The sequence below is a fragment of the Podarcis cretensis genome (genome assembly GCF_951804945.1).
Source record: "Podarcis cretensis genome assembly, chromosome: 10".
Classification (NCBI taxonomy): Eukaryota; Metazoa; Chordata; class Lepidosauria; order Squamata; family Lacertidae; genus Podarcis; species Podarcis cretensis.
Genome location: NC_137179.1, coordinates 72,143,473 through 72,170,216, shown reverse-complemented (window position 1 = coordinate 72,170,216; position 26,744 = coordinate 72,143,473). Strand labels below are relative to the sequence as shown.

The following is a 26,744-nucleotide window of genomic DNA, read 5'->3' as shown; positions in this document are numbered from 1 at the left end:
GTACTCTTGAATCAACAGGGATGAGCTGCAAAATGCAACTTTGCAATGTTAACCACCACGAACTATTCATCTCTAAAATGTATCCATATCGTCTTAGCACTGTTCTGGAACATAGTCCCTGCAGCACTACAGTTAAGGCTTGCTAAGACAGAGGTGGGGAAACTTCTCTTCCAAGCAACATGCACTGTAGCAGAGGTAAAAGTGGGCAAAGCAACAAATGTAATTTTTGCCTTTCTGTAGTATGCTAGTTTCTACACACACTCCTCTTTATTCGCCACCCAGGCAAGCAAGGCGAATTATCAGAGCTCAATGGCATGTTTCAGCCATGAAAAAACTCTTGGGAGTAAAAAACAGGGTTAGTAAAGGATGTGGTCTGGGGAGAGTTCTGAGGGCCAGACAGAGAGTCCTGCAGGCCAAACATTCCCCATCCCTGTTCCAACATGTTAAATTCTGTTGCCTGCACTTCTGAAAAAAAGGAGTCCATTTCTATACACCAGCTAAGATGGATACTCCTGTTGGCAACAAATGTATCAGTCTGTCCATTTGCTATTCTATTAAGCAATAATTGTGTGTGGTTGTGGGGTGCATTTAGTATTCTTGCCAGCTGCATGCATGGAAGAGAATATGCATGTTTGTTCTTAAGCTATATTATGGTGGTCCCCCTTGACATCACTCTTGTTATTGGCTTGCAGATTTCCAGAAGTGCAAGTCAAGGAGCTAATCCCGCCAACTAACACTGATCCTACCACACCCCATTTCTTTGCACCTGAAATTTATGCAAGCCTATGCTGGTTCAGTTATATAGATTTAGCCAAGCTGCCAAGTTCCCTATACAGTACTGAAGTAAAGAGCCAGACTTCTTAGCTGCATCAGTACCAAGTGGAGTCTAATAATGCTACAACTGGGCAAGGTCAGTTAGACAGTTAAATTGTTTGGGAACAAGTGCAGTTTACTTCCCCATAAATAAGCACAAAACTGGGCTAGCTGCATCCTATCCAGCTCAAAGACATATTGATATTAGATAGGATATCAAACAGCTTTTATATGATCATCCCATTGGGATTTTAAAAGCAGGCGAAGTTGCGCTCAAGTTTACAGCACTTTTACAGTTTCCATAATCATTAGGTGACTGCATTATGGCTGAAACCGTATATGCTGCAAAATACAAGTCAGCCATTTCTAGTTTTAAAATGAAAAACATCATTTTGAACATTCAAAACACTTACACTGCTGTAATATGCTTGGCGTTCCTACCACAGGGCATGAGCTATCAATATTAACCCACTTAATAAATGCAGCCTTTCAATGAGACATTAATGTATATACTCATAATCAAAATTTAATCTGAACCCTAAGACGGCATTTCATTGTTAAGATGCCCACCTGACTCTTTGCGCCAGCTACAAGGCACCCTTATTTCCCTAATAGGTCTGAAAAGCTAAGGCCTCTGGCAGCTTCCACCCACGCCAGTGGCCGTTTCCACACCCCCTTTTTGACAGGAGCCGCCAGACAGCGCTGCCCTTGCCGCTTTCCCTGCAAAAGGTGCCCGCCACCAGCAGCACGACGGAGCCCACCAGCCTCAAAGCACCCCCAGGTGTAGCCCCGGTAAGACAGGGCGAAGGGCACCCACCCCCCGCCGGAGACACGCGGCGAAGCAGCGAGCCGACGTGTTCGTTCCCTGTGCCGCCGAGTCAGCCATTCCGGTGTCAGCCTCGCTAAAGAGAGCAACCATTTCCTCCTCCTTCTCCCTCCTGAACGCGGCCGCTTTCCTGGGAGCCCCGAGTCGGCGCGGCGGGTAGGCCCTTTCCCCGCACCCCCGGGCCTGCCGGCTGCCTCCCCCGGGTCCCACTCCGCTCACCTTCCTGGCGGTGGCTGTGGCGGTGGCGGTGCTGCTGTTGCCGCCGCCGCCGCAGCAGCGCTTTCACGTCGCCGTTCTCCTCCCGGCCAGCCGCGCTCGGGCCGCCGCCGCCGCCGCCGCCTCCTGCTGCCGCCACCATGGACGACGACCCAGGCAGGGCCCCGAGTTTCCTCTTCTCCTTGTCCCGCTTCTCCTTGGGCCTCTTGGTCTTGCTGCCGCCGCCGCCGGCGCTGGTGCTGTTGCTGCTGCCGCCGCCTCCGTCGGCGCCCGAGGCCAGGCAGCGGTGGGAGGGCGGCGGCGGCGGCGGCGGCGGCGGCAACTTGTGGGGCAGCTGAGGCGGGAAAACGAAAGACCCGCCGCTGCTCGCCGCGCTCCCGCCGCCGCCGCCCGAAGAGAACGCCGTGAAACTCCACACGGCGGGGCTTCCGTGTCCGACCGGGGTTGGCGCCCCTGGTATGTGCGGCGGCGGCGGCGGCTGTTGCTGCTGCCTATTACTGCCGCCGCCGCCCTCGCCGTTAACGCGCTTAGGCCCCTTGAGCGTCCGCTCTTCTGCTCCCTTCATGCGCTTGGCAGCTGACGGGAAGCCGCGCGGAGAGGCCCTGCTCTCTGCCGCCAAGTTCGAGGAGAAGGGCTCCGGCTGCGGCGCTACCACCGCGCCTCGTCCGGGACTCGGTGGCGCCGCCATTTTGAGATGCTGCTTGTATTTACCTCACGGCGCTCGTCGCTTGAGAGAGCCCGGGCGGTAGAGGGAGGAGGGGAGAGAGAGAGAGAGGGGCGGGCTCACGGCCCGCGAGCGCCACTCTCCCCTCCCAATGGAAGCGGCGCCAGGATTGGACGGACAAAGAAAGCCGCCAATCGCCGAGCGGGGTTTGAACTCGGGCCGCTGCGGCCCGCCTGGTCGCTTTCCCACAGCAGCAGCAGCGGCTGCTGCCGCCGCGAGTGGCGCAGTTAGAAAGGGGAGGCCGGGCGAGTCGGAGCTTGTCGCGGATTCCGCGCGTTACTTCAGGTGGTTTATGGGCAGCGAGGGGCGAAGGCGAAGCTGGAGAGGCGACCGGCCACCTGGGAAAGGGCGGCGGAGGCGGCGGCGGCGTCTGCGTCTTCCATCTCTGCGGCGGCTTAAATTTCCCTTCCTCTCCGCGGCTCTCCCCACGTTGCCCTTCAGAAACGGGTAACGTTCAGCCGAGGCTTGCAGGCGAGAGCAGACGACTTTCGCTCGCCCAAAAAAGGCGTTTGCGCTTAATGGGGCCGCGCTCTCGTCTCTTGAAGGGGGCTTCTGAGGGCTGAGGGCGGCAGCCATCTTAGAAGAGGCATCTCTCCCTCCCTTCTTCCCTTCCCTCTCCCTCACACAAGAGAATTACCCCTCCTAAGATGGTGCCCGTGTGAAAAAGCCATTACGGTGTCGTCGTCGTCGTCGACCGAGAACAGTATGTTTTTCTTACCCGAGATATACAGAGACGTGTGTACATTATTATTATTTTTGAGAGCTCTATAGCAGTAGGTTGCAGTTAAGGCCTACCAAACTCTGGGCGGGGGACTTGTTTCTGAGGAGGCGGCCTGACTTATAATGCTTTCTGGTGGTTTGAAGCGTTTCATGCGCGCTGTCTGGCCGCGATCCTTACAACAGCCCAGCAAGGCAGGAGTGGGGGACCCGTGGCCTTGCGCGTTTTGCTGGGATTTCAACGCCCACGTGGCCCAGCCAGGGGTAGGTAAGCAGAGATGGGAGTTGTAGTCCAATAACAGCAGGACTCTGCGAGGAAGGCAGTGTCAGCCCACGCGTGGCCGGGAGGTGGGAGAGGGACTGGGGCTGGAGAGGAAGGGGGCAGGTGAGATGGGCAGAGGTTTCCACTGCAGGGCTACAAGCAAGGACACTTGCCTGGAGACAGACACTGTTGAACACCGTGGGCTTTGCTTTTGAGTCGAAGGACATTCTGTTTTGGACGCAGGTGGCGCTGTGGGTTAAGGCCTCAGCGCCTAGGGCTTGCCGATCGAAAGGTCGGCGGTTCGAATCCCTGCGGCGGGGTGCGCTCCCGCTGCTCGGTCCCAGCGCCTGCCAACCTAGCAGTTCGAAAGCACCTCCGGGTGCAAGTAGATAAATAGGGACCGCTTACCAGCGGGAAGGTAAACGGCGTTTCCGTGTGCGGCTCTGGCTCTGGCCAGAGCAGCGATGTCACGCTGGCCACGTGACCCGGAAGTGTCTCCGGACAGCGCTGGCCCCCGGCCTCTTGAGTGAGATGGGCGCACAACCCCAGAGTCTGGCAAGACTGGCCCGTACGGGCAGGGGTACCTTTACCTTTACCTTTTTAAACATGCAGAAGTTTATGTTTGTAAATTTTGTGCAGCAGCCATAGACTGAAGATAGTTAAAAGTGGATTAGTTGCCTCCCTCTGTTCTTGCGATAACTCTGGTTAAATAGTTGATGAGGTGATTCTTGCCCTGTGCCCAGCTCAAGCGGAAATCATTTTTCCTCCTTATAATGCTGGTGTACAGTTACAGTATGCATAATTATGTATTTATGTGTGAACGCTTTTAAAACTCAAAAAAACCCTGAAGCTCTTCCTACACAAATGGTATTTTAAAAATTAAGAATAAGATCAAATATAGTATACTTGGAGGACCATTGTTAAATAATGCTTAAATATAACTTACTACCATACCTCAAAATAATCTAGCTTTCTTGCTCTGGATAGTGGCTAATGCAAATAAAGTTTCTATGTACGAGGGTCACTCATTAAAGATTTCCCTCGACCTACTTCCAGTTATTGTAGGATTAAATTGCATGTGTATACATGTATACACCTCTCCATAGGTAATGTGGTAATTTGTAGCTCTGAACTCCTAACAATTTCTGTGCTACAAATGCTAATGTGGAGTAGTGTCTGATAATGGAACCAGTCAAATGCAGAGTGCTTATCAGGTTCCTGTACTTGAAAGGGCGCACATCACAGGAGACGTTTGATGAGATGAAAGGGACTTATGGGGAGGATGCCCCATCGTATGACGTAGTCAAGCACTGGCATCGTCAGTTCAAGTGTGGCCGGACTTCAGTGGAAACAGCTCCCATTCCTGGGCAACCACAGTCCGCCATTGATGAAGACGCCATCCAGCAGGTGGAGGTTGCTGTTTTGGAGGATCCCTGCATAACTGTTTGCAGATGTCAAGATCAGTGTGGGACCAATGCGGAGTAATGATGATAGATTTCCTGGAAAGGGTATAACAATTACTGGGACATACTACACTTCACTGCTGCAGAAATTGCGGAAGGCCATCAAAATCGAGAGGCCATGAAGTTATTTTTGGAAGGGCAAGCTTTTCCCAGACGATAACAAGTCGTGGCTTCTGAGGCAAACTGCTGACTTCTATAGACAAGGTCTCCACAGCTGCATAAAGCAATGAGAGAAGTTTATGGCTCTTGCTGATAGCAATGTAGAGAAAGAAATTGCCCAGTTTTGTTTGTCTTAGTCTGTGGGAAGTACTACAGGGGGAATCTTTAATGAGTGCCTCTCGGATGTATTCATGATCTATCTTTCCATCATTTCCACCATATATGTATGAATCTCCTTTTGTTTTGTTACACAACCAGCACTTTCCATTCACCTTCTCTCTTACCATTCTATTTCCCCAAAGACTCCAATAAATGAATCCAAATTGGATGGCCATTTGTCATGGAGGCTTTAGTTGAGATTCTTGTATAGCAGGGGGTTAAATTAGATGACCCTGTGGATCTCTTCCAATTCTGCAATTCTTTGATTCCATGAAATACTCATTTGCACCTTGTGCTTCTGCATAGGCCTAATATTGGTATTCCTCAAAGCACTACACATGTCAAAATTTCTGCTTCATAATACTTTTCTAAATGGGGATTCTCAGTCCTCCTTACAGGCTACAATTGCTGTTATTTATTTGCACTTTTTTCTATCTAGATAAACTTAGATATAATTTCTTGCCATTCTTGTCTAGTGTAAAACTTGTAAATTTTGGAACAGATATATAATCTAGGCTCTCCCCCCTCCCCCAAAAAAATTCATTCATAAAAGCCCTACTCCAATCTATCTTACGCTATTTCCACATTCAGGGCTAAACATGTCATTATTTTGTTTTTATACAGTATGTATAGCATCCTCCTCACGTTCATCAACATCATCTTCAAGAACCTCAAGGCAACTTGCATATAAAAACAAGAATCACTAAAAACAGAAAAGTCAATCCTTAAAATACAATTAAACATTAATAGGATTATAACTGTATACATATATAACACCTGTTTAAAACATTACAATAAAAGCAGCATGACACCAGCCCTTTAATGAAAAGGAGTCAATTCCGAAAAGCCTATAGAAGCAAGAAAGTCTTCACCTGCTGGCAGAAGGTCAGCAAGGAGGAAGCCAGTGTAGCTTCTCTAGGAAGCAGACCAGATCCAGGTGCTTTTGGAAGAAATTGATTTTCTGGATCCATTTCAATTGGGGCTTAGGTCCAGTTTTGGCACAGAATCTGCTGTGGTCACCCTGTATGATGACCTCTGTCGAGAGAGAGACAAGGGAAACACATCCCTGTTAATTCTTCTCGACCTCTCAGCGGCTTTCAGTACCATCAGCCATGGTATCCTTCTGGAGCAACTTTTCAAACTAGGGGTGGGTGACACGGCTTTGCAGTAGTTTCAGTCCTACTTGGATGGTCGTTCCCAGAGGGTGTTGCTTAGGGAATGCTTTTCAGCCCCACAGAACCTTCAATGTGGGGTTCCACAGGGCTCAATCCTATCCCCTACGTTGTTTAACATCTACATGAAACTGCTGGGTGGGGTTATCCAGAGGTTTGGAGTATGTTTTCAGCAGTATGCTGATGGCACTCAGCTCTATTTCTCCTTTACATATGCAGGTGAGGCAGTGGAAGTGCGGGACCAGTGTCTTGCCTCAGTAATGGACTGGATGAGAGCCAACAAACTGAAGCTCAATCCAGATAAGACTGAGGCACTGTTAGTGGGTGTTTCCATAGAGCAGATAGGCAGGAGATTGCCTGCTCTTCCTGGGATTACACTTCCTCTGAAGGAGCAGGTTCATAGCTTGGGAGTACTCCTGGATCCTTTGGTGTCACTCGAGGCTCTGGTGGTCCATCTAAGCTCCTATTTTTGTAAAGGGACCTCTGGCAGTTAAGTCCAGTCGCGAACCACTCTGGGGTTGTGGCGCTCATCTCGCTTTACAGGCTGAGGGGGCCGACGTTTGTCCACAGATAGTTTTTCTGGGTCATGGGGCCAGCATGACTAAGCCGCTTCTGGCAAAACCAGAGCAGTACACGGAAACACTGTTTACCTTCCTGCTGGAGTGGTACCTATTTATCTACTTCCACTTTTGGCATGCTTTTGAACTGCTAGGTTGGCAGGAGCTGGGACCAAGCAATGGGGGCTCACCCTGTCGCGGGGACTCGAACCGCCAACCTTTTGATCAGCAAGCCCAAGGCTCGGTGGTTTAGACCTATATCTTGATAGGGATAGCCTCACTACTGTTGTCTATGTTCTAGTAACCTCAGGGTTAAATTACTGCAATGCGTTATATGTAGGGCTGCCTCTGAAAACGGTTTGGAAACTTCAGCTAGTGCAGAATTCAGTGGCCAGGTTGCTCACTGGAGCAAGACGGTTTGAGCATATTACACTGATCCTGGTCCGACTGCACTGGCTACCAATTAGTTTCCAGGCCCAATTCAAAGTGCTGGTTTTGACCTATAAAGCCAAATGGCTCTGGACTGCAATACCTCAAGGACTGCCTCTCTCCATATGAACCCTAGGATCAACTTCTGAAACTCTTTTTCGTGCCTCCTTGAGAGGTTTGGAAAATGGGCCTTCTCTGCAGTGGTTCCATGTCTGGAATGCTCTCCCCAGAGAAGTTCGCCTGGCACCTTCATAATACACCTTTAGGCACCAGGCAAAAACGTTCCTTTTTAACCATGCCTTTGGTTGATTTCATTGACAAATCCTAAGCCCTTTTAAAACTTGGGGTTTTTGGGGGGTTATTAGGTAGTTTTTATTTTGATTATATATTTTGTGGTATATTTTGATTTTGTTCTGTGAACCACCCTGAGACCTCCGGGTATAGGGTGGTATAAAAATTTAATAATAATAATAATAATAATAATAATAATAATAATAGGAGTTCCAAAGTCTGGGAGCAGCCACCAAGAAGGCCCTCATTACAGTTCTTCCTTTAATAAACCATTCTTATATTTGTTTATATATTTATCAATTACTTCAATTAGTCATTGGTTCAATTACATCAATTGCTATTAGTCTATCCACTAATAGTAGTTTTAAAAAATAGTCAAATAATAAGATTATTGGCCTTTAGTCTATTTTTCCTACATTTTCCCCATGTTTCCGCCTTGTTGCAATAGTCACATTTTTAACAGGCTAGTGATTACTAGAAATCTGTCCTGTGAATTGCAGTCATGTCTCCCAGTCACTATGCTGAAAGAATGCAGAGATTATAGTTATATTCCAGGTTAGTCCAGAATGTATGGTATCTGTATTGGGTGTATGAATCTATTTCAGATTTTCCTGCCCTAGTACAATTATTATGGTATTAATACCATATAACTATTTCTGGGTAAGTGGTATCCTCATGGTTTCCATAGTTCCTTATATAAAACTTATATAAAAAGAATAAGGGTGGAGATGCTTCAAATGTGTCATGAAGCAGTAAAGCCTGCTAAACTTTATATGTGGTTTTGCGGGGGATTTACAGAAGGAAATAGCAGGCCTAGTAAAACTTGTATTTGCAATCAGTTTAAAAGCTGATGTATTTGCAATCAGTTTAAATGTTTTCTGACAGTCTCACCCTGCAGGACCAGTAGTGTTTAGGTCGGGAAACCTGCAGCCCTCCAAATGTTGCTAGACTACAGGTTCTTATTCACTGCACATTGGAACAGTAGTGGACAGTGGAACAGTTAAGATTAAATTGTACTAATTTCTGCCCTAAATAGTTATTTTTAAAAAGCTTACAGTAGAAGTCTAAGGGTAGTAGTCTTCTAGACATATTTAAATTAATGAACATGATGAGTTAGGTTCATTAATTTTGATGGCTCTTCTCTGAGTAAAACTCAGCCGACTGCTATGTTTAGCATAAAAGTGGCAAGAGAACAGGCAGCTAAACTGATTTTTGCTGCTAATTTGACTACAATTATTGACCTAGCAGACACTTTGAAAGTGGCAGAACATCTATTAGGCATCCATATCTCTTTGCCAAACTTAGCTGAATTGGTGGGTTTTGTGATGGCAACTGTATCTAATGTAGGAAATGCAAAAATTGCCTCCCACAACTTCACAGAGCTTTATGTGGTACTGTTCTACAAAAACATTTGCATTTGAACATAAGGCAGCATAGCAATAAATCCCATTAAACTCTTTGGGATTTATTTCTGGGCAAACATTTAAAGGAGCAGTCAAATTGTTCATTTGTTTGGGATAAGTCCAACATACTTAGTAGTTAACTTAGGGTGGGGATTGCCAGTGGTGGTTGGTCTCATCTTTTTCAGTCCAATGGCTCAGTGTTTTTTGTTGTCTAGTTTCTTTATAATTAAACTTGTCTCTTACACATACCCTAATGATCAAGTAAATTGAACTTCTAAGTTTGCTTAACAATCACTGGTCAACAACAAATTTGTTGTCTGCGTTTTTTCAGCTGATTTAGGACGAATCTGATGCGCTGAATCCCAAAATCACATTGGTTTTGCTCAATCAGGTCAAGTTTTTGAGCTATGGCCACATGTCGTTTTTTTTACGTTTTTGTTCACATGTACGCTTGTGTGGAGCATTTTAGAAGAAGTTGGTGGGGGTAAAATGCCATGTTGAATAATTGTTTTGATTGGAAATGATTATTTTAATGACAAGAAGTATTCAGGTCCGATAGTTCTGGGTGATTATGTCGAAAAGGGATCAGTTTGAAGTCATAAAACCTCGAAATCTTCCATAAATTGGTGCGGCAAAGCATAAAGTTGGGGGATCAAAACTAAGTTAATGGGGCAGCCGCCCCACGAAGTGTATAGGGAACTCCACCTATTTTTGTTTTGCAGGTGAATGAGATGACTTCAGCCAGAAGATCATGCAGAAATAAGCCCGACGTGTTCTGCTACATATGTGGAGAATACACCATTGCTCCTAATAGGAAGCCAGTCACAAGTTTCATAAGGCGTGCTTACCATTCTTATTTTGGTATTAAATTTGGTGACCAGGATAAAGCTTGGGCGCCACACATGGTGTGCAAGGCATGCACCGAGACTCTACGTGGGTGGACCAATGGCAAGAGGAGTCTGAACTTTGGAATTCCCATGGTTTGGAGGGAGCCGACAAACCATGTCACTGACTGCTACTTCTGTGCTGTTGATGTGACGGGGATCAACAGAAAGAACCGGAGCAGCCTCAAGTATCCTGATCTTCAATCAGCAAGTCGTCCTGTAGCTCATTGTGATGAAATTCCAGTGCCTATCTTCGGAGAAATTCCTGACATTAGTGACGAAGATGCCTCCAGTGTTGAAGGACATGAAGAAGAAGAAGTGGTTCTTGAAGATGATGCTCCACATCCATTTTCCCAAAAGGAGTTGAATGATCTAATTCGCGACCTCAGCTTGTCAAAGGACTCTGCCGAACTGTTGGCATCCAGATTGAAGGAAAAAAACCTCCTCTCTGACAAAGAGACTCTGAAGAGAGACCTTCCTGCCGCTGAGCGTTCCAGGAGTTCCAGGAAACGGAAGTTCCAAGCCCTGAAGTTTGAAAAATTGTGAAGCAATATGCAATTTACGTGTACTTACCTTTATCAATACCCACCATTCAGTTTACAGTAATCAATGTTTCTATCAGGTAATCAATATATGTTGTTGGAAAAACATTTTTTTCTCTTAAAAACATATTTAGGATGATGTGTGTTGACAAAAATCAGCTGAGAATGCCACAAAAATGTAATCGATTTTGTCACAAGATCTGATTTTTTCAAATCAACATAGCACAAAAACCTGACCTGATGGAGAGAAACAGATGCCATTTCCTGATTCAGCAGTGCAAAAATACCCTAAATCAGTTGTAGAAATCTAGACAACATTCAAAAAGTAAAAAATTGTTGCCCAGTGATAGTTAAAGCATTTGAAAGCAATCATTTTCTATTTGTTTAAAAATAAGTACTGTAAGTAATATATCATTCATTTTGCCCTCTCTTTCTATACTCACAGAGGTCATCTCTGACTAGAAAAAATTGTATTTTGGCTTGTCTATTAAATGTTGCAGGTTTAAGGTGCTTTAATGTGACTCATGAGAGACTTTTCAGTTTGAGAATCTACAATAAATGAGGTAGAATTTCTGATTAATACTGTTTTAAGTATAGTCCAAACTTGGACGTATGAGTAGGCTAGGGATATAGCATCCTATCTAATAGAGTGAACTTGATGAACAAGTTTCCAAAAACAGGTTGATTCAGCTGCAACAATTCCTCAGAGTTACAAAAACAAGCCTAGCTCTTCCTGGGCATGTACCTGCCTTCTTTTCTCCCCTCTCCCTCCCTGAGCCTGTTCACCTGTGGAGAATTTGTAAGCTCTTGGTTCCATTTTGGATTACTGCAGGATGCTGGGTTGACTGAGTCAGGATGAACTGTGGTTAATCACAAAAAATAGCCTACAAAGGTTCCTTGTTTTCACTTACCATAGCTAAGATTGGAAAATGTTTAATTTTGAGATATGATGAAGGGTGTGCAAGGGTGGTGGGAGGCTAGATGTATTTTCCCATGTCACAGCATTACATGTTAGGATGCACCCACTGGGAGCGGGCATAGCAGTTATATAGGTAGGATCCAGAGAATGAAGAATATTGTCTTGAGTTTATTCTATACTTTTTCACTGTTGTCACACGGATAAGGCAAACTGGCTGTTTCCTGACGTCAGTTGCATTACAGTGTAAGCTGTCTAATGTAAATTTATGAGATAACTAGGGAAAAAATGGAGGTGCTGCAGGCAAAGAATGAAGAACATGTGGATGAACGTATTTATAGATACATCACATCCATCTCAACTTATGGGAACCAATAATGAGAAAATGCACAGTGCATTTGTCTCTGGAGCTAATGACTTCACTTGGTGACAAAACACTGCAAATTTTGCATTGCTTATTCACAAAGGCGGAATTTGAAAATGCTTGTTTTCTTTTAAACAACATGCCAAACTTCTTTCTTTCAAACTCCTTGCTAATTGACCTAGAAAATAACATGCACTGCAACTGCATGGACTACAAATTTGTTCTTCCTCCATAACCTAAGATTTTTCTCAATTTGTCCCTCTTTAAGATCTAAAAGTCACAGAAATGGATTGTAATTTTTTTGTCCTTTTTTTGGTATACATTTTGAGATAAGGTCAAGACTAATGTTATGTATACTTTCTGCATTGCGTTTGATGGGACTATCAACAAAAGAGAACATTAAAAATGACATTTTAAAAATCCATACCAATTATTTTATTTTCTATCAATATATTTATAATTGCCTGAGATGACCATTTGTGGAGTTATGCATGGACCTATGCATTTCAGTTCAAAAAACTTGGCATTAAGAAACCTTATCTACACATGATAGTTTTGAAATAAGTTGTTTTTTATAAGAATCCCTAGATATTTTGTGGAATTACTTTGACAAATTATTACAGCTCATTTTAGTGGCTTTAAAAAAATCCAGACTATGATTGAATGATTTTTATAGTTGATATTGAGATAGCACAGTTTCTTACCTTCAACATTTCCCTCCAAAATGTAAGTTTGTACTTAATTACATTTCCTTTCATGAAATATGGAATTCTTTACTCAGGGATAGAATTATTAAACCGTAAACTATATATAAACTGAAATATTCCCCAAACAGATCACTGTTTGTGCCAAAGGGGAGCAGCAGCTTGTAGTGGTTGGCAGATCACTTTTTCCCCCTTTTATGGTAGGAGCTGCCACCCCGCCCACTTACTTGTCCACCCCACCTGCCTGCCACACCCAACCCCTTTATACCTCCTCTCCTGATACAACTACACAACTTTCAGCAGACATCTGAAGGTAGCCCTGTAACAGGAAGTTTTCAATGTTCAATGTTATATTTTTATATGTGTTGGAAACCACACAGAGTGGCAGGGGCAACTCAGCCAGATAGATGGGTGGGCTGTTACTACTATCATCTCAGCAGACCTCCCAGTCACAGCTGCTACTGTCATTTTAAACAGCAGGCTTATCTCCCCTTTCCCTCCCTAGCAGCCATGGTGGTGGCGGCAGCATTGGGTGGAGGGAGGGAGGTGAAGTGGAACTTTCCCCCTCTGCTGCCCCTCCCCTATCATCCATGGCAGCGACGGGGAACATAGAAATGCTTGCAAAGTTTGCACCATACTGATCCTTTCAGCCTTGGAAATCACTGGTTGAAAGGCTCGGTGTGGGTCACTTTCATCTCATGCCACCACCACTGTAAATCCAGTGGCTGGCTTGTCCGGACTGGCTGCTCACTCAGGATGCCTGCCCACTTCTGGGGACACTCACCCACTCACTGGCCTGGGTCACCCATCTCCTCCCTGCTTGGTCTCGGATGCTGCCATGACAGCACAGCAGTTCTTGGGCTAGTGTGTTGTCATGGTGCAGTTTGCAGTACCACCAATCAGCAACCACAAACTGCTGTGGGATTATATTACAGTGTTATGTATGAAGGGATACCACCCCTGCTTGTTTGGTTTGTCAACCCCACCCACCTGCCACACCTTGCAGTCCCTTATCAACTCATCCCCTCATAGTTCCTTCAGTTGCACACATACATCCTGAACATTTCCCTAAACCCTAACATTTAACTCAGGAATTAGGCCATTATCTTGGGATGTGGTTACCTCAGGATCTCCTGCACTTAACTTACCAGTGTATAAAGATCCTCTGCAGAAACTCCTGTGAAATTTCACCTTACAACAACAAGGAAGAGGACCTTTTCTGTTGTGGCACCCAGTCTTTGATAGCCACCCCCCAGAAGATATGTACCAAAAGTGATGCAGTTTTGGCACATTCTGAAAACACTATGTACTAAGGATATCATCTATTGTACCCCCCAACGTGGTGTCCTCCAAATGCTTCAGACACAATTTGCACGCTTCTGGCCAAGGCTGATGATTTGTAGTCTAAAACATCAGCATGGTTTTAGGTTGGAAAAGACTGGCAGTGCTAGTCTGAGGGCTTGGATTTATGAAAGCCTAACCTCCACTTCCCAGTTGCACTCAAGACGTCACTTAGCAGTTGACTATTGATCCCTGAATTCTCATGTGACCATCTAATTACTACTGCAGTACACCCACTTATAGTCAACATTCAACTTTTGATGTGTGTGGGTTTTTTTAAAAAAATGCACCAAAAAAACCAGTCAATCCTTCCAGTTATTTGCTGGAGTCTTTTCTTCATTTGCCACTGGAGTCATTTTTCAAATACTATAATTCCCTTAGACTCTTTGAACTTACACGCAGTCTCGCTGGGAACTCAGCCTGATTAGCTCCCTGGTTTTGGCACCAATGTCTGTAGCCACTCAAGCCCTTGAGTCTTTTTGCTGTGGCAAGGGAAATCCTGCCACCTTTTGGAAAAACTCTTACTCCTGGCTCCATCTGGCATTGTTTTCAGACTACAGTGATACCTCAGTTTACAAACAGCCCTGTTTACGAACTATTTGGTATAAGAACTCCACAAAACCAGAAGTAGCGTTCCGGTTAGCGAACTTTACCTCAGTCTATGAACGGAAGTCAAACAGTGGAAGGGCACCAGTGTTCTCATTAGAGAAAGCGTGCCTTGGTTTAAGAACGGACTTCCAGAATGGATTAAGTTCGTAAACCAAGGTACCACAGTATAAAGAAAAGATACATTGCTCCCGCTTTTAAGTTTACTCACCCACTTTCCAATTCCCATCTCATTTCTCTGCCTTTCCCCCGAATGCCTCCTTTGCCTCACATATCTCACAACTCATCCCATCTCACAACTCATCCCTTCCCCTTCACCATCCCTTGCTTTTATTATAATGAATTCCATTTTGTGGAACAGCCTTCAGTAGTTAAATTGTGAATTGCTTTTTGTTTCACATTCTCAATAAAACTTGTTCCCTGGGGAAAAATCTGATTCTGTTTTTATTTCCTGTGAGTGCCTTATAAGGTTGCTTTGCTACTAAAATCATAAGTAATACACACCTGTATTTCAGCAAACCTTTCTGACCACAGACCATCTGCTGGCATAAATAGAGCCATAGTCACAAAGGTGCCTCTACCGCTACAGGCAAATTTGTCTTCTCTCCTACCTTCCAAAAATCATTTTGCCCAAACAAAGGGCGGTTGTGCCCGTCCTGTGGAACGCCATTCCGTCAGATCTCAAGGAAATAAAGAATTATCTGACTTTTAGAAGACAACCAAAGGCAGCCCTGTATATGGAAGTTTTTTTATGTCTGATGCTTTTTAAGTTGTTGGAAGCCAACCAGAGTGGCTGGGGCAACCCAGTCAGATGGGCGGCATAAAAATAAAAAATCGGGATTACAGTGGTACCTCGCAAGACGAAATTAATTCGTTCTGCGAGTTTTTTCGTCTTGCGAGTTTTTTCGTCTTGCGAAGCACGGATTTTGGAAAAGCTTCAAAAATCACCAAAGTCTTCAAAAACCTCAAAAAAGGCTACCACGCTATGAGTTGCTCCTCGAAGTCAAGTCGCAACTGCACCCCCTGAATGCACGGTTTCAAGAAAAAGGAAACAAACTTGCAAGACAAAGGAAACAAACTTGCAAGACGTTTTCGTCTTGCGAAGCAAGCCCATAGGGAAATCCGTCTTGCGAAGCAACTCAAAAAACGAAAAACTCTTTCGTCTTGCGAGTTTTTCGTCTTACGAGGCATTCGTCTTGTGAGGTACCAATGTAGTAGGCTTCTGGCCAGTTTAAACAATTTCCCAAGCAAATATGGAGTTCCACACATTTGGCCTGACCAGTGTAGTCAATTAAATTTTTTGACCATTGTTATTGCGACGATTCCACTTGTATGGGGAGAAATAGTGTCTTGACATCACTGAAAGGAACAATTTCCCCTCAAGCCTCATGGAGAAAGGGGTGCATGCTGTAACAGGCGTGTTTGTAGTCCTCTGGTTCATTATTCATTCCTTTGAAATTAGTTAGCAACCACTACTCCTGGACTAGATCCAAGTGCCACACTGTTATCTTCAGACCCTGGTGGGGGCATTCTAACACCCAAGAATTGATGGGAAAGACCAATATTAATTTTAATCTGCAAATTCTTACACAGTATGAAGTGCCTTACTGAACTCAAAAAACTAATCCTGATTCTCTGTGTGTTAGTTTGGCAGGATTTTTATATGGAAAACATGAAAGCATAAACTCATATTTTAACACTGTATCATATCTCTAGAGCATCATTAGGCTCCCCCCTCAACTGCTGCCCTGTGCATGGTATCTGTGAAACACCAGTAAAGAAATGAATTATTTAATTTAAATATTCTTTAAAGCAGAAACAAACACATATGTGTAGTGGATCCTTATGAGAATAAATCTTGAATCTATATTTTCAATAGTGGAGTAGAAGAGCTGAAAAAAAAAATTCCACATCTGGCAACCAGTGTGCCCTTTTGGTTTCAGATAGTACATGGTCATATTGGGGTCATCCTGCTGTATAATTTGCTTCAGGCGGTTAATTTGTTCAGAATCAAGTATACAATTCAAAGTTAACACTAAATACATTACTTCTGGTAAATGAGCCACAATAGCCGCTGGAGGACCGTTTAAAATGTGTGTCTTGGGCTTTTTAGGTTCTTCTACCCATGTACTGGGACGCAGGTGGCGCTGTGGGTTAAAGCCTCAGCGCCTAGGGCTTGCCGATCGAAAGGTCGGCGGTTCAAATCCCTGCGGCGGGGTGCGCTCCCGCTGCTCGGTCCCAGCGCCTGCCAACCTAGCAGTTCGAAAGCACCTCCGGGTGCAAGTAGATAAATAGGGACCGCTTACCAGCGGGAAGGTAAACGGCGTTTCCGTGTGCGGCTCTGGCTCGCCAGAGCAGCGGTGTCACGCTGGCCACGTGACCCGGAAGTGTCTCCGGACAGCGCTGGCCCCTGGCCTCTTAAGTGAGATGGGCACACAACCCCAGAGTCTGTCAAGACTGGCCCGTACGGGCAGGGGTACCTTTACCTTTACCTTTACCCATGTACTATCTGAAACCCAAGGGGCACATTGGTTGCTATGCTAGACATGAAATATATTGGCATTCTTTTTGGCTCTCCTACCCGACTACAGGAGTTTTACACACACATCATGTGAAGGGGGGTGAAGGGTAAGAGCGAAACTCACTGGTACATTGAAGTTGTCTCAATGATCTCTTACCAGTGTGGCTCTGAAGGGCTTGTAAAATAAATATACACTCAAATGCTCTCTTTTTAGAAGCTGATTCTACATATTCTTAACAGATATATTACAAATGATAACTAGAGTGAGTTGAAGTGTTCTTTTTTTTACTGGCAGTTCAAATAAGTTGATATGCTGATCTCAATCAGTGAACATATTCATGCTAAAGTCTGATATTTTCAAGGCACTTATGGACTCCATGACTAGATGAAAACCAGGACAAATTATGACTGGCAGTGAAACTGTATATAATATAAAAATAACCTTTTGCTTACAATTTACAAAATGTATTACAATCTTCATCTCTGCTATCCTGTAATTGTGGATGTGCGCCCAACTTTTTTTTTAATGAAAACTATTTACTAAAACATTAGGGCAAATAATTTACAAGGTACACAAAAAAATTAGGTCATGCAGAGATTTCTTACACCTTCTGTTAATACTTTATGATTGCAGCTTTATCAAATTATATACCTGCTTGTCCTGTACATATACAAAATAAAGTGTACATGGTAATCAAACGTTAGCAAAAAAGTCCATAAACTCAATTTGTCAAAAGTTTCACCATATTAACATGTCTATAAACAGTGTGTAACAGGTTAAAAGACATTAAGGCAATAATACTTGAAGTAACAAAATAAACCATATGTAATACTTTCTCCTAAATGTAGTAAGGCAGATTGATGGCCCCAGCAAAGTTAGATTACAATACTAGAAAACACTCTTGTGAATGCTTAATGTTTGTGTGGATGTATAGAAGAGTGTACCATTGTGTAGTTGCATGTACACTGTGTTAGTCCCAAAAAATAAAAAGTGGAATAGTATTTATTGATCGAGTTCAGTGGCACTTGGAATATTCCAGTATAATTTAAAAATGTCCATTTGTTCTTGCATCATGTCCATTCTGAAGGTGGTTCTCTCGGTCCTCTTGGTTTTCCACAACGGTTACCAAAACCTAAAAAAGGGAAAGGGGAAAAGAACTGTTGTAAGTTGAAAAAAGGAATGTAGCAAAAGAAAAGAAATATTACTAATGAAAAGCCAATATAGGAAAAACATATAACACAAGTTCTCAATCTAAGGGGCTATTCTTCAAGTGTTCATTATGCTTCAAGCACCTCGCCCAGAAGAAATGGGAAAAGGACAAAATAAGCAGGCATGTTCATAAAGCAACTATCACAACCCATGTGAGATGCCTCTAATATTCCCTGTGGGAATAATAAATTGTAAAAATTAAAGAGTCTGAAATACTTCGTACATGCTCAGCTTACTCACAAACTGAAGTAATTTTCACAATTACTGACTGCATTTAAAGTAATCTTTCCTGCTGAACTTCATCCAGATTAATGGTGCAAAATTAGGCCCATATATCTTAGACCTGCAATTTCCACAATTATTGCTGCTTATCCAAAATGAATTAAACCTTTAGCTGTTACAAAAGAGATTTTTGTGGCTACCAAGAAATAAACTGTTTCCTCCTGATACATTAACCATTGGTCAAATCATGTACGTCATGTATTTTCAAAAGGCACCCTACAGGAGTTATGTACAGATCAAGTAGTTTGCGATAAGCAAATGCTAGAAAACAACAAAAAGCCACCATTTACCAATATCTGTAGTCTCAACTGAAACTTCTGGTGTTGGACCTCTTTTAACAACAGGACTGGAAAGAGGAAGCTGAGGTATAGTATCAATCTGTGATTTGTCTGCTATCTCAGGATGATCTGGGAAGGAAGAAAAGAATTCACTGACGCATAACCATACTTGCAATTCTAAGTATTCAGTTATAAAAACAAATTTCTGTTAATATCCAGTTTTGTCCCAAGTATGGTTTAGAGTGTTTCCAAAGGCCCAGTATTATAAAACTAAAAGCAACTTTGTAGATATTGCCTTGATAACTGAAATAATTTGTTCCTTAAAGTTACATCCATGTTAAAAGGCATAATTCTGGCTTCAAGACTAGCATGTCAAAGTCTCACACATTGGAAGACAAAAAAATATTCTGAGTAATGCAAGGAAGGGCGTCTCATTTCCTGCAATGGCATGTGTAAGTGGAGCTATCAATATTGTGGTGTAATTTATATGCTGGGTTGCCTTGTCCATTTGTGAGCTGCATTGTAATGGCCATTGGCTAAAACAATAAAAACCTGACTGATTGTGATGAAATGGGAAGCAGTTGCACTGAGAGGGAGTTGTGCACATGAAGATTCTAGATCATGGCATTCATCTGTCAAAGTCTCATTACTTGAACAGATTTTTTTTCCAGAATACTGGCATCCTACTTGAGGAACTATTAATTAACCAATGTTGGTCAGAAGCTACTCTCCTGTATTCTGACCTAGCTTAAACAACCTTCACAAGGACAGCTGCTATTTATAAACAAAAATACTAATCAAGTATGAAAACCTGTTCTGCTCACACACAGGATTATTCAATTCCCCTTTCAAACAGCAGTCCCCTATGTCCAGTCTCAGAGCAGCAGCCCCGTAAGGCCTAAGACATTACAACCAGAATGCTATTTTGCTTTCCCCATACATAAGTAGAATGACTTTCTAGATGCATCTAGGGTGAGAGAAATCCCCCTATTGTAGCCAAGTAGCAGCATATTTCAGTAGCTCAGCATCTCATTTCATTAACAAAACATCTCGTCCCTTTTAAAGTTAAAAAACGAATTGCTTACCAGGCTGTGTAGTCGCCATTTTCAATCCCTGTTAACAATAAAAATGTTTTTAAGTTGGTTCAAAAATATTTTACTGATTCAGATTCTCTAATGCTTCCATTCACACATAAAATGCCTAGATGAAAAAAGAGAACATAGCGCCTACAACTTTAACAGTTGTATGAAAGAGAAAGTTCCTTTTATGCATATATTAAAGGTTCAGGAATGCTGGCTACTTTTTCACCTGGCCACCGTATTCATATGCTAGATGCCTATGTTCAATTGGAAGTATCCACCTTTAAAAAATGTTTCTGCACAATAAAATCCTGAGAAAAGTAAAGGCTGATCGTTCCTTTGGCATTTCTGCCACTGCAACCATAACATCTAGGCAGTTTCAAAATAGTAGTGTTCTTGAGATGCCAGTAAGTCTATATACCACACAAAGAAGCGTGGCATATGACGAAACCAGCATTTTCAGCAGTCAGGGATGACAGTATCTGGCATTCAATAAAAACTGGAGGACTAGTTCCCAACCTTAAGCTTTCTGTTGTCATTCATATATAAGTGTGTGTGTGAGTATTTTACACACAAACACACACAATGAAGCTCTGATTTAATACTTCATTATTCTTAGGGATTTCTTCAAGTTTTAAAGTAAAAAAACAAGGTAGCAACTGTTTATGCCTTAACCCACACATCCCTATTTATCACAGCTTCCCTTCTCTTTCAACATACTCTAGGGGCTTAAATTACAATATAGTATGATAACTCCATGGAAAACATTAAACCCATAATTTGACATAGATTACATTTTCTGCTAAAAATAAAACAAGACAACCATACATGCCAGAGTTTGCACATGCACACACAGTAAAATATCAGTTGCTTTCCTAAAGAGGTTGCACAGAATTTTTTTCACGCTGGGCTCAGGTGACCCATCTGGTTAGCAAATTCTAAATATGGGGGAAGAGAAGAAACTCCCACCCCAACCTTCCACGCTAATCTTACTTTCTTCCTAAATAGTACCCGCAGCAGAAGCTCTAGAGTGCAGCTGATGTACTGAGACCTATTAGGTTTACATGGGAGGCAGCTATTCCTTCAGTGGGCTAAACTTCTTAAGCTAGCACAAACAATTTGGATGAGGGGAGGGTAAAGATTTTATGAAATCATTTGGATTGAAATCAAAACTCAAGTGATGCTTTGGGGAGCTACCAGAAAAATGAGTGAACAAGCAGACACTTATTCTTCCTTCAAAGGGTGTATCCCAGGGACTGGGAACCACTTTCAGTCAGAGGGCCAGAACCAAAGGTAGCCAACCCTCCATGGGCCACCCTGATATCAAGTATGGGAAAGAAGCCACTGGAAAACACTGCTTAGATTGTGCTCTCAATTGTCCCTTTGTGACCTGGTGCCAAATGCAAGCTGTGATTCTTTCGGACAAGAATTGAATATACTCTGGAGCTCCCAATTGGAGCTCATGGTCATTCCTTTGCACCCACAGTTTATCCATCTCATTCCTGATACCATAGGATGCCGGGTGAGTGACAGCATATTCCCTGAAGCATATTCCCAAAGCTAATATCCCATACTTACTGTACATTTTGGTTGATCAGAAGGTTTCTGGTCTTGCGAGAAACTCCACTCAGCAGATCGCGGAAGGATAACAGCTTTGGGGGAAGTTGTGACTATGAAAACCAATTTAAAAATACATTATTCAGTAGACATGCTGCTGTACAAGTTCAATAAAACAATAAAAGCTTAACAGTTAAGCAAGATTGGTAGTTGCAGTATTTTTAAAATACACAACATTACAATATGGGGATTGAAAATGGTAGTCAATGAATTTTTCTCAGTAAACCCACTGAAATTAAATTCAGTGGGTCTACCATGTAAAAATTAGTTGAATAGCCCCTTGTATATTGATGTTTCCCAATCTAACATTTCCAAAGCCAGAAACTGACTAAAAGGGAGAACAATACAACTGTAGGAGCCCAGTCCTATATAAACACAGCACAGGGCACTATGGTGGCTGCATGTATCTTTCTATGCAACGCAGCAGCCAGAAAAATTTTACCATAGGTAACCAGGGTAAGTGGAAGCCCACTATATAAGCCAAAACAATAATGCAGCAAACTAAAATTACCTGAACATCTATTTGTTTGTCACTACATGCATTATCCAGCTTCTGGTTACCTCAATATCTATCGCAATTTGGCCAAAGTGTTCGTTCCTTTAATGCACAAGCTTGATTCATGACTTTTGTGAAACCAACACAGTACAATGAAACTCACTCTGCTCACTTGCAAGCACAAGAGATTCTGGAGTTCTTTCTGGTAAAGGAGGAGAAGATGAGTCTTCAGAAACACCAGCATCTAAAGTCACCAAAAATTGAGAACACCTTAACACTTAAACAGATATATTATGTAAAAGAGTGCCTGGGACAAAATAAAATATTAAATCATTTGTAATAAAGGTTTTAACTGAATATACTTTTCACTGTCGGGCATAGCCCTGCTGGCTTTATACAAGTGTGTTTTGTACAATAACCGCAAAATGGCTGGCTGCCCACAATGTATTTAGATGCCTTGTCTGATGTATTAGTTCACTTGACAAGATGCCTGTAGTAGGCGGAAGCCATGGAACTGCAGCAACAGATTAATGCTTTTTCATTAAGATGACAGGATGCAGACCTTTAACCAAGCTAACCATTAGATTAAAATGGATCCAGCCTTTCTACTTTCCCAGGAAAGTCATGTAAGTAATGGCAACTGAAATTCTTTCATGATGCAATCCTATACATACTAATCTGGGAGCACATCCTATTTAACTCAATATGACAGACTTCTAAATGGACATACAATAGAGTTGTGCTGTCAAGGCATTAAAACAAGCAGTTTACAGAGCTTGGCTGACAATGCCTATGTTACAGTAACAGGTAGGGCCAAAATATTAAACTTCTGGTTTCAAGCTGCATATTATAGCTAGAAGTTGTATTAATTAATATAAAGTTACAAGGAAACACTGCCCAAGTAGAGGAGGGAAGATCCATTGAGGCTAATGGACTACTAAAAAGTCAGATTTGCACAGCAATGAAAGACGCATTTAGAATGTTCAATCGACTTTCTGAAGAATTTTTGCTGAACAGACTGGACAGATTCAATCACCATTGTATTATTTCACAGACAATGAATATGTCATGTAGACAATTCCTTTCAAATGTGGAACAGACTTTCAGACTTAATCCTCAAGTAAATGTGAGAAGTTCTTTTTTCAGATGTGTCGATGTCTTCAAATCCAAGCATTTTGAAATAATTGTGAACAAAATTAACCAGGTATGATAATCTTAAAGCAGAAGCTGTGGGGCTGCACATCTACAGTACCTGAAGGAGATAACCAACTCACTAAGAACCTGTGCATAAGCAGTAGAAGAAGAGCTGTTCTCTATTATTTTACTTCGCTTTACACTTCTCACCTGTTATAACAGACCATAAATGCTTGATACTGTGGGAATATGGTCATTTGTCCATAAGAGCATGGGCAAAAGTTCATTATTGCAAGGATGATTTCATAGCAGAAAGCATTGCTTGGAAGCATGATCAACGCGTGGAGAGCTCATGCCATCCAATGATTGGTCCACGTAGCATAGCATGATCAACTGCGTGGTCTGGTGTGAGAACATGAGACTAATGTATTGTATTGTCTTTTATCTGCTGACTGAGGCAAAGCTCTCTCCTTGAATTTGTATCTTTTCGTGGACACACAATAAAGGCTGTGCTCCAGCAGCTTCTAGGGAGAGCTGCGGCCAGATTTCTACAACCCATTTTGGTGTGAGACTGATTATTTACGGATGGCGAGCAGGTTCTCGTCATGATACTTTGCTGCTAAGGCAACCAGACCTGTAGAATAAAGCTGTGATCTACCTGTTGGATGTGCCTGATCTAGGTTAAATAGGTTAATGTGGTTTACAAGTGGATTTGTAATTGTTGACAAGACTTTGCAAAACAGTAAACACCTACTGATTTATAGAACAAGTCATAGTCCATAATACAACACAGAGGCAGCATTCACGTGCCACAATAAACTAGGGTAGTGGGCTCAGTGTGACTTATTGCCGGGATGGCAACCCACACCTACCTTTCCTGCACCTGTGATACACAGTGTCAGGCCCAGGAACCTCTGGGAAGGAACCCTATGAAACACTTTCCCACACCTGGCAAGGAGCGAGCAAGGAGACTGGATGCCAAGCCACAACAGGTGAGCCAGAATCTAGCTGAGTTATGGTAGCTAACAAGACTTCAGGGCACACTAGACCTGTCAGTACCAAAGCTAGGCAGATCACATGCACTGTCCCTTCCCCTGTGCACAACAGCTACACCAGTTCATGGAGGAAAAGAATGTCAGCAAAGCTTCCTGGAAGAAAGTAAATGAAAGCTGGTTGGATTTCTAGAGAGCAGGAAGAAGGTATGTTGCTCCTTCCCACTTCTCTGAAGCATCCCTGTACAGTGGTGCCTCGCAAGACGAAAATAATCCGTTCCGCGAGTCTCTTCGTCTTGCGGTTTTTTCGTCTTGCGAAGCAACCCTAATAGCGGCTATTAGCGGCTTAGAAAAAAGGGGGGGAGTGAAAAAAATCGCAAGACTTGCAAGACGTTTTCGTCTTGCGAAGCAAGCCCATAGGGAAATTCGTCTTGCGAAGCGCCTCAAAAAACGGAAAACCCTTTCGTCTAGCGGGTTTTTCGTCTTGCGAGGCATTCGTCTTGCGGGGCACCACTGTACAGGGCAAGTAGGGGAGTTCTTCACCTCCCCACCCACCTCCTGGATTCTAGAAGACAATAGGGACTTGGAGTGGCCAATTCCATTTCTCTACTTCAAGCCTCCCCATCCCACCCCACCCTCAACATTCTGTGCTCAGCAATCCTAAACATCCAAAAATCTTGGAAGTCACCAGACAACAGGACCCACGTTGCAACAATTTTTAAATGCTTTTTTAAAAAGAGGAAGCTACCTTGTACCACTGGCTCAAGTAGCTTAGTACTTACTATCTACAATGACTGGCAGCAGCTCTCCAGGGTTTCAGAATGAAGTATTCTCAGCCCTATCTAGAGATACTGGGAAACGAACCCAATAAGCTCTGCATGCAATCCAGTTTACACCTGCGAATCTCCAGCTCCAAATGTGAGCCTTTTAGCACACGTTTCAGGAGAGGGAACAGTTTCTCCTCCTGAAAACCCAGTCCCAGCACTTAACAGCCCAGGGCTCATACTCCAGAGCCCTGAAGGAGACCATACATTACATTTTGGTGTGGGTTCCAACTTGTTCCTTCTATTAAACCCAGGCAATTCCACACCTATTCAGGTGGACCTATTTCCACATACCAGTAAAGTATTAATTCTTTTAATTGGGCGGGGGGGGGGGACAGCCCAACAGCTTTCAGGGCCAACAAAACGTTAAAGGCATACACTGAAATGAAAGGAAGGGGGAGCAGGAGAGACTTATTTAAACCCCTAACATTTTATAGTATCTATCCTAAAGGTGGGTATAAAAGTCAGAGCAGATGCATGTGCATGCGCAACAAAAGAGATAAAACGCAAACACTCTTTCTACAAATACCTTAATTAGAAGAATTAAGGAAACACCACCCAAGTACCTAGACAACTGCTGAGCAAAACAACTAGACCCAACCGAGTTATAACAAATGTGTATTTGGCTTGTTAATGCACTGTGTGCATTTGAAACACAAACTATAGAAACAACAACATTGGACACAGATAAAATTGGAAAGACCCATGAGGTGGCCCCATTCACATGCAGCCCCCACCCCCATGGCATCTGATCTTAGATAAGCAGTTCCCACATGGCAGTGGCTGCATTTGAAGGACACCTGTGTGGAAACACTAAGGACAACAGGAGATGACTGGTTACTTCCCAGACAAATTGCCAAAAAAAACCCCTGCTTCCTTTTCCATTAAAAAACATGCACTACTGAAGCTAAACAGCACCTTCAATCAGAAACACACAGGGGAAAAGCATGTTACCATAATCTAAAGCAGCAGTTTGATTGCTTTTCTGGACTGAGATTTCACACACAAAATTTGTATGTTTCAAACCTTAGTAAGTGCCTTGGAATTGGAGAAGTGAGGTGCACACCAAGAGATCACTCCCTGTCACAAGTGGAGAAGGTTTATTACGGAGTACAGATTTTTCCTTTCCCACTCTCAGGAACACAACACATACATCTTGGAAAGGGAATTGTGTTTGGAGTGTTAACCTCCTCCATGCTATTTGGAGAGATTTCAGGAAAAGGAGGACCTCTAAAAACCTCCACCCTCCCATTCTTTTAGCACAGTAAATTGAGGCTTCAAGAGGGCAGAAAAAGGTCTCCTTTTCCCTCTTCCCCCTCCTGAAACCTCTCCCAGCTTTGCAAGCCCTAAACAATTCTATAAAACTTCTGTGGTAACTGGTGCCTGGAAAAAGAACACTGCAATCTTTGGTTATGGGTTCATGCTAATCCCTCTAATAACTATTTTAAATAGATCTATGCCTATCAGTTTGGCTAACACAGCTGCCCAAAGGTAAGTTAGTGGTTAAGACTCGGGGGATTTACGGGGGGCCACTAGGTGGCGCATCGGAAGATGGCTGACAATAACATCTCTCCGACCCACACGAGGTAATTTGGAGGCTATGATGGCGGTAATTAGCCTCCTTAACCCCCCCCCCCAGGATTATGGGGGGGACGGCCCTTGCCTGCTGTGCCCTATACCACCCCCGAATTTGTGGGGGTGGGGGCACTAGGCACAAAGCCCTCCTGTGGGATTTTCGGCACTCCTCGATGCCGTCCCCAATT

General features: G+C 43.3%; 3 protein-coding genes and 2 long non-coding RNA genes across 8 annotated transcripts in view; 2 read left to right on the top strand and 3 right to left on the bottom strand.

Annotated features, from left to right (window-relative positions):
• The window catches only part of RSBN1L (round spermatid basic protein 1 like), a 46,001-nt gene extending 42,214 nt beyond the window's left edge, over positions 1–3,787 (bottom strand). Inside the window, exon 1 of the mRNA XM_079993607.1 lies at positions 1,859–3,787. Within this exon, the coding sequence (XP_079849733.1) occupies positions 1,859–2,543 (685 nt within the window). The 5' untranslated portion in view covers positions 2,544–3,787. The remainder of the gene's footprint in view (positions 1–1,858) is intronic.
• Positions 1,619–12,016, top strand: LOC307225680 (uncharacterized protein). Its single transcript, XM_079993756.1, has 2 exons — positions 1,619–1,795; positions 9,914–12,016. Exon 2 carries the CDS (start codon positions 9,923–9,925, stop codon positions 10,619–10,621), a length of 699 nt encoding a protein of 232 aa, XP_079849882.1. The 5' UTR covers positions 1,619–1,795; positions 9,914–9,922; the 3' UTR covers positions 10,622–12,016.
• A 154-nt stretch (positions 12,017–12,170) lies between these two features.
• On the bottom strand, positions 12,171–15,385 carry LOC307225685. The gene is made up of 2 exons (XR_013843127.1): positions 13,777–15,385; positions 12,171–13,744 (listed from the first exon to the last, which is right to left on the bottom strand). It is a non-coding gene; the product is annotated as an uncharacterized lncRNA (long non-coding RNA).
• Positions 15,386–16,323: 938 nt separating this feature from the next.
• PTPN12 (protein tyrosine phosphatase non-receptor type 12) overlaps positions 16,324–26,744 on the bottom strand; it is a 63,754-nt gene continuing 53,333 nt past the window's right edge. For 2 of the 4 annotated variants that reach the window (XM_079993629.1, XM_079993631.1), the window contains 5 exons: positions 22,195–22,275; positions 21,497–21,588; positions 19,925–19,952; positions 18,852–18,968; positions 16,324–18,202 (listed from right to left, as the gene is read on the bottom strand). In XM_079993629.1, the coding sequence (XP_079849755.1) occupies positions 18,141–18,202; positions 18,852–18,968; positions 19,925–19,952; positions 21,497–21,588; positions 22,195–22,275 (380 nt within the window). In that variant the 3' untranslated portion in view covers positions 16,324–18,140. The remainder of the gene's footprint in view (positions 18,203–18,851; positions 18,969–19,924; positions 19,953–21,496; positions 21,589–22,194; positions 22,276–26,744) is intronic. The other 2 variants (XM_079993630.1, XM_079993632.1) reach the window with 2 other exon arrangements.
• LOC307225700 lies at positions 23,822–25,300 on the top strand. Its single transcript, XR_013843143.1, has 2 exons — positions 23,822–24,364; positions 24,688–25,300. It is a non-coding gene; the product is annotated as an uncharacterized lncRNA (long non-coding RNA).

What these genes read in the sequence shown, in the direction of transcription:
- LOC307225680 (XM_079993756.1), top strand. Translation starts at nt 9,923, where the DNA reads ATGACTTCAGCCAGAAGATCATGCAGAAATAAGCCCGACGTGTTCTGC.